Below are 6,000 nucleotides of genomic sequence, written 5' to 3'. Positions count from 1 at the left end.
CAGTGCCCGTGATGCTGTTCCATCACCATTCCTTGCCCATCCATCCATCCCACCATCCATACATTCATCTGTCTGCCCATCCATTTATTCATTCATTCATTTGTATGTTTGTTGAGCTTCTACTGTGTGTCAGGCACTGTTCTGGGCATCTAGAACATGGTAGTGAATTAGCAAAAGTCACCATCTTTCCACAGCTTCCTTTATTTTTATTTTATTTATTTTTTTGAGACAGAGTCTCGCTCTGTTGCTCAGGCTGGAGTGCAGTGGCACAATCTCGGCTCATGCAACCTCTGCTTCACAGGTTTATTCGATTCTCCTGCCTCAGCCCCCAGGTAGCTGGGATTATAGGCACCCCCCCACCACGCCCAGCTAATTTTTGTATTTTTAGCAGAGATGGGTTTCGCCATGTTGGTCTCAAACTCCTGACCTCAAGAGATCCACCCATCATGGCCTCCCAAAGCGTTGGGATTACAGGCATGAGCCACTGTGCCCGGCCCCAGAGCTTCCTTTATAGTGGGGAGAGACAGATATTAAATTAGTAGGCATGTGAGTGCTAAGAATAAGAAAAATAAAGCAGGTCAAGGGGCAGAGAGAGATGAAGGAGCATATTATTTTAGCTAGGGTGGTCAGGGAAGGCCTCTGTGAGGAGGTGACAACTGAGCAGAGACCTGAATAAAAGGAAGGAACCAGTGGTAAGGACAGCCAGGGAAGAGCAGTCCAGGTAGAGAAACCGCAGACTCTTACTTTCCAACTGCCCTACGGTGGTCTAAGGTCCATTCCTGTAATAGAGCCCCAATTCCATCATATTCAGTGGCTCCACTTCCCAGGCTGAACCTCGACTGACGTGACTGTTAGTCAAGACCGTTAACTAACCTTGACTGTTAAGATAAATGTGGTGACGTGTTAACAACGGACGAATCTGGGTGAAGCACAGATATGTCCACGGAACTATTCTTAAAAAAATGTTGAGGAAGCAATCAGTGAGTGAATGAATGAGTGCCGTTGTTCACTAAATGTACTCCTACTTTCCTGCAGTTTTAGATCTTTATTTAGTGGATCCCATGCATACTGAAGGCACCTCCCTCACGGAGCACACAGTCATTTTCTATGACTCACTCTGAGACTCTGGGGAGGTCCAGCTCTGTTTTGTTGGGTTTTGAGCCCAAATCTCTCTCTTCTGGGGAAAAATAGTTTTGTGTGTATGTGTTGTGGTTCTGATGAAAGAGGATATTGTGCCCCCAACCCCAAAGAATTGAAGGTCTGATGTTGTATATCATAGAACCTTTATTATTTATCCTCTAAATTCTTAGAAACTTACATAACGCCCGTGCTCTAGTTATGACACCATTTATAGACATTTAAAATGCATCTTCATTTATAAATATTTTACATTTGGTCCATAGAACAGATAATTTTACTAAATAATACTGTATTTTTTAAAACAGGCTCTGTATATACTTTGAATATGTATATATTACATATATTTTTTTATATAGAGATAGATTTACTTGGTGTTCTGAGAATAAATCCTTATTGCAAAAAAAGCATATATGATAATACAATATCTTCTTCCCCCCGGGCAAATACTAAAAAAATGTTACACGTATTCACAGTTCTCACAGTAATTGTACGACACTTAATATTGTGCTCTATAAGGTAGGTTTGGATGGAAATCAGTTAGGGGATTTCTTGCCAAACATCTCACTTAGAATTGCTTACAAACATTAAATACACTGCATTTGTCTCAGAGAGACTTGTTCTCAGTTTCACATTGAAGAACAAAGAGAAAGTTGGAAGTTCTTCCTGCCCTTAGTCTAAAGGAGTTCACACACAGATGGGGAAGTGGACCATGAGACACAGTGAGGGGTTCCTGTCATTCTAAACACTATAATTTAACAATACGTATGATTCTGATCATGGATTCACCAGCTGGCATTGGGGATGCCTTGGCAATGGGACTATTTTACAGATGACCTCAGAGGAAAAGGTTTTAGATTTCCTATACAATATCAAATGAGACCTTATGTGCCACACGTGAGGATGAATGTGCATATTATACGTTCATATGTATACACATATTTTTTTCTCTACAATAATGTGCTTAATATTCTGAGGGTAATATCTTATTGCAAGAACTGGTATGCTGGTCACTTTCGGATGAGAATGACAAGAGATTAAAAACCCCACAGTCACAGTTATTTACCATAGTTATTAAGGATTAGTCATAAAACACGGCTTGTGAGCTAACTAGCTAAGGAGCTACAGGGCACAACGTACGATTTGCTACGTGGGAACCCATCTTCCTGGCAGATGAGACACGCGGAGCTACTGGAGCTTGCAAGAAACTGTCTTCACTTGAAGTGCTGCCGCCACCATGGAGCCCGATTCCAGAAAGGAACAAATCATACTTCCCAATGAAGCAGTTTGAATCTCGGAAGCACACTGCGGGGAGTTCTCTGGATTAACGCTAGCTCCTCAGTTAGTGGGGCGGGCGGGTTTCAGTGGCAGTGAGGAGACTCCTGCTGAGGAATTTCAAGGAAGGTGAGGCGGCAGCAGCTTGGGGCGGGTGACAGTGAGGGTGGTAGTTTAAGGAGACCGAACGATTACTGGATCCGTCTTCAGTGTCAGACAGATCCTTCACCTTGATTTCCCCTGCAACTATTTTGTACTCTGTGAAATTGGGCAGCTTAACAGAAACTGGAGCTCAGGTATGGGAAGTTTCCCCAGTAGGACCTGAGGCCCCTAGAATGGCGATAAAAATAGATCAGTTGTGCTTGTGGCAGTTTTCCAGCAAGCAGGGCTTCTCTGGACGGATTGCACTGGGCCAGGTCCAATCAGAATGGCCCGGCAGGGAGGGGACAGGGACATTGGGCTGCAGAATGCTCATTCATTCGGGCAGCGGGGACAAGGGCACGCTGTAGACTGGGGGAGAAGCGGCCCTGGGAATATCGACTGAGGCCCCTGGGTTTTTTTTTTTTTTTTTTTGTCCAGCTGCCTTGGAAAGGAGAAAACCAAAAACACGAAAGCCAGAGCTCCGCTGGCTCCTGCTACTTAAGAGCAAGCGCTCCTGGGAAGTCTCCATTGTACAAAATGCCCTTTTCCTGTGCATGGAGCAGCGTTCTGAGGGAAAGGAACTCCTGCAAAGTCCGAGATAACAGTCGCGGGTTTCGGCAGTAAGAGAACAGTCAGGAACAGGTCTAAAAGCCAGGAGCACGTGTGGCCTCGCTGTATCACGCTCCCTGGCAGGATAAAAATGATCTACCGTGGCGGTTACCAAGGCCGATCGTGGGATGCTGATGGGGCCTAGATTAAAAAGGTCACCAGCCCACTGGGTACCGGAAGCCACTGGGTATCCTTGCCCACGGCAGGGCCCACCCAGGGGTCTAACTGTCCTCCCACCTCCCCTCTCTGCGTGGTGATGGTATCTGGACTCGCCACTCGAGGTAGGTTGAGACAGAAGTTATCCTCAGACATCAAGTGGTGGTCGTGCTCAGCCAGGTCGGGGGGTGAGAGTGTTGGGTCGGCGAGCGGCCCCCACCCTAGATGTAGGCCTCCTTGCTGGTGGAGCTGCTGGCCTGGGGCTGCTCGGGACCATTCTCCGGGCGAACGATGTCTTCGCTGGGCTGGACCATGACTTGGATGCGCTGTGGGCACCGGGGAGGAAGGTGTGAGGCTCTCTGGGGAAAATCCCAGGCTGGGATGGTGGGAACAGGCTGCTTCCTTCTCCTGCCCTCTCTTCAAGCCCATCCTGTCTGCTCTGCCTCCAGACTACACCCAGACTCCAGCCACAGCCCCACATCCTGCCCCACATGGGCCATGCCACAGCCCCTCTCACTTGGGTTACTGCAACAACTCCCAGCCCTCAGCTTCCACTCCCGCCTTCATTCTGTCCTCTCACCCCTTCATTCTGTCCTCAACACAGCAGCAGGAGAGTTCTGTGAAAACCAGACTCAGATCACATCCCTCTGCTACTCAGGACCCAACTACAGAGGCTCCCATTTCACTGAGAGGCAGAGCCAAAGTCCTCCAAGGCCTTATATGACCTGGCCCCTGCCACCTCCCAGTGCTTAGTGTCCTCCTTTCTCCTTCGTGTGTCCATCCCATCCACATGGGACTCCTCGATGCCCTGCAAACGCAGCAGGCACGCTCCCACCCAGGGCCTTTGCACAGGCTGCACCCTCTGTCTGGCACTCTTTCTCTCAGCGACAGCAGCTCACTCTCTGCCTCCCAAGTCTTGGCTCAAATGTTTTGCCTTCTCAGTGAGGCCTCACCCGGCACTCCCTAAACCTGCACCTACTTGATTTTTCTCTATAGTGTTCTTCCCACCTCACATGTTTTTTTTGTTGTTGTTAGTTGCCTGTCTTTCTCTACCAGAATGGGAGCTCTGGTAGGAGGGTGTGATTTCTGCTTATCTTGTTCACGGCTGTGTCCGCAGCACGGACAGTTCTGTCTGGCACATCATCAGGGTTCCATCCACGTGTGCGAAATGGACAGATCCCCCACTGCCTTTGTCATCCTGCCCCATCAGCTCACACCCTGGCCTCAGGTACGCCCTGGCCCTTCCTACCAGTGGGCCTTTGCACAAGCTGTGGTCTTTTCTGCAAGGGCATCCCCTTGACCTCTCATCACACCAAGCCCCAGCTGCTGTTTGAGGCTCTCCAGTGGATTGTGGAAAATGAAAGCTTTGGACCTATAGCGGGAAGAAAGGGCTGCAAGCCCTGGCTCTGTTCATAGCTTCCTGAGCTGGGAACCTGCTTACCCAACACCTGCGATTCCTCAGTTTCTCCATCTGAGGTCAGAGGAGGATGGCCCAGTAACTCCGGGGCTGCACATAACCTGCAGCCCGGCTTCCCTGTGCCTTGGACCTGAGAGTGCTTCCTCTGGGTCTGGCAGGTGCATCTCCCGGGGAACTACAGTGGAGAGCCACTTGCCCAGGGCCCTCCAGGGACGGCCCCCATGCTCTGACTCTCCACTCTTCCCAGGGGCATCTTCTCAGACTGCACACACCTCATCAATGTCTCTTTGCCTGGCACCTCCAGCACTACCTTGCTCCCTCAAGAGTTCAGTGCAGTTTAACAAAGTGCAGGCATGGACAGAGAACCCTACATGACGGTGAGGGCCTTGCTGGGGCAGCAGGTCTTTTGTGCTCTGTCATTCCTTGTGGGTAAGATCACATTTTCTTTATATTAATCCTACAAATGAGATCTAGAGTGAGCCCTGGGCAAATGTGATCCCACCCTCCATCTGTTCCAAGCCTTTTGTGTGCCCCACTGCCACCAGGATCAAGTCCAAAGTTCTTGTACTGGTTTTCAAAGGCCTTCATGATCTGGCACACCTTCTTACATCCCAACCTCATCTCATGTCATGCCCCCTCCTCACACCTCTTTCCACTTTACCCTCCATCCACACTGATCTCCCTTCAGTTCACCCGATGCAGTTTATACCCCCGGACCTTTGCACATGCTTCCCAACCTCTCCTCCCCTCCCTCTTCTAGGAATCTTCTTTCTGCTTCTACCTCTAAGTCTGGTTTATCCTTAGGCCTCTCCTTTGTTATCCCTCTTCTGGAAATCCTTCTTTAATCCTCCTTAAACCAGGGCTATTTGCTCCCACCCCCCTGGCTTTAATACTCTATTGTCTTTGGCTGTTGGCTTGTCTGTCTCCCCAGCTAGACTGTGAGCTCCATAAGGGGTGGGGCTGTTCCTGGCACAGCGGGGGAAGGGCACTGGCAATTTGGAAGTGGGAAAGGGCTTACCTGCTTCAGAGAGCCCTTTAAGGTGAGGAACATGTAGGCCATGTACCCGGGGATGAGGACCATGGAAGACAGAGCCATGAGCCAGCCCACACCTTGGCCCCACTTGGGGAAAACGTAGCTTCCCATGGTGAGAGGCGTCATCTGCACAGCACTGAAAATGAACACACCCTGGAGAGGGTGGAGGGGAGGGCATGGACGGGAACGAGTCAGTCACAGAATGGACCACCCTGAAGCCAGCAGGCCGACT

General features: G+C 49.6%; 1 protein-coding gene across 6 annotated transcripts in view; it reads right to left on the bottom strand.

Moving 5' to 3' along the window:
* Positions 1 to 1,264: 1,264 nt before the first annotated feature.
* Positions 1,265 to 6,000, bottom strand: part of SLC6A1 (solute carrier family 6 member 1) — a 43,351-nt gene continuing 38,615 nt past the window's right edge. For 5 of the 6 annotated variants that reach the window (XM_032262241.1, XM_032262246.1, XM_032262243.1 and 2 more), the window contains 2 exons: positions 5,754 to 5,921; positions 2,984 to 3,644 (listed from right to left, as the gene is read on the bottom strand). In XM_032262241.1, the coding sequence (XP_032118132.1) occupies positions 3,540 to 3,644; positions 5,754 to 5,921 (273 nt within the window). In that variant the 3' untranslated portion in view covers positions 2,984 to 3,539. Of the gene's footprint in view, positions 3,645 to 5,753; positions 5,922 to 6,000 lie in introns of all 6 variants that reach the window. The other variant, XM_032262240.1, reaches the window with a different exon arrangement.

This window comes from Sapajus apella, unplaced genomic scaffold (assembly GCF_009761245.1).
Source record: "Sapajus apella isolate SASKATOON/1434 unplaced genomic scaffold, GSC_monkey_1.0 scaffold128, whole genome shotgun sequence".
In the NCBI taxonomy this organism is placed as follows: Eukaryota; Metazoa; Chordata; class Mammalia; order Primates; family Cebidae; genus Sapajus; species Sapajus apella.
This window is presented reverse-complemented; position numbering and strand designations above follow the sequence as displayed.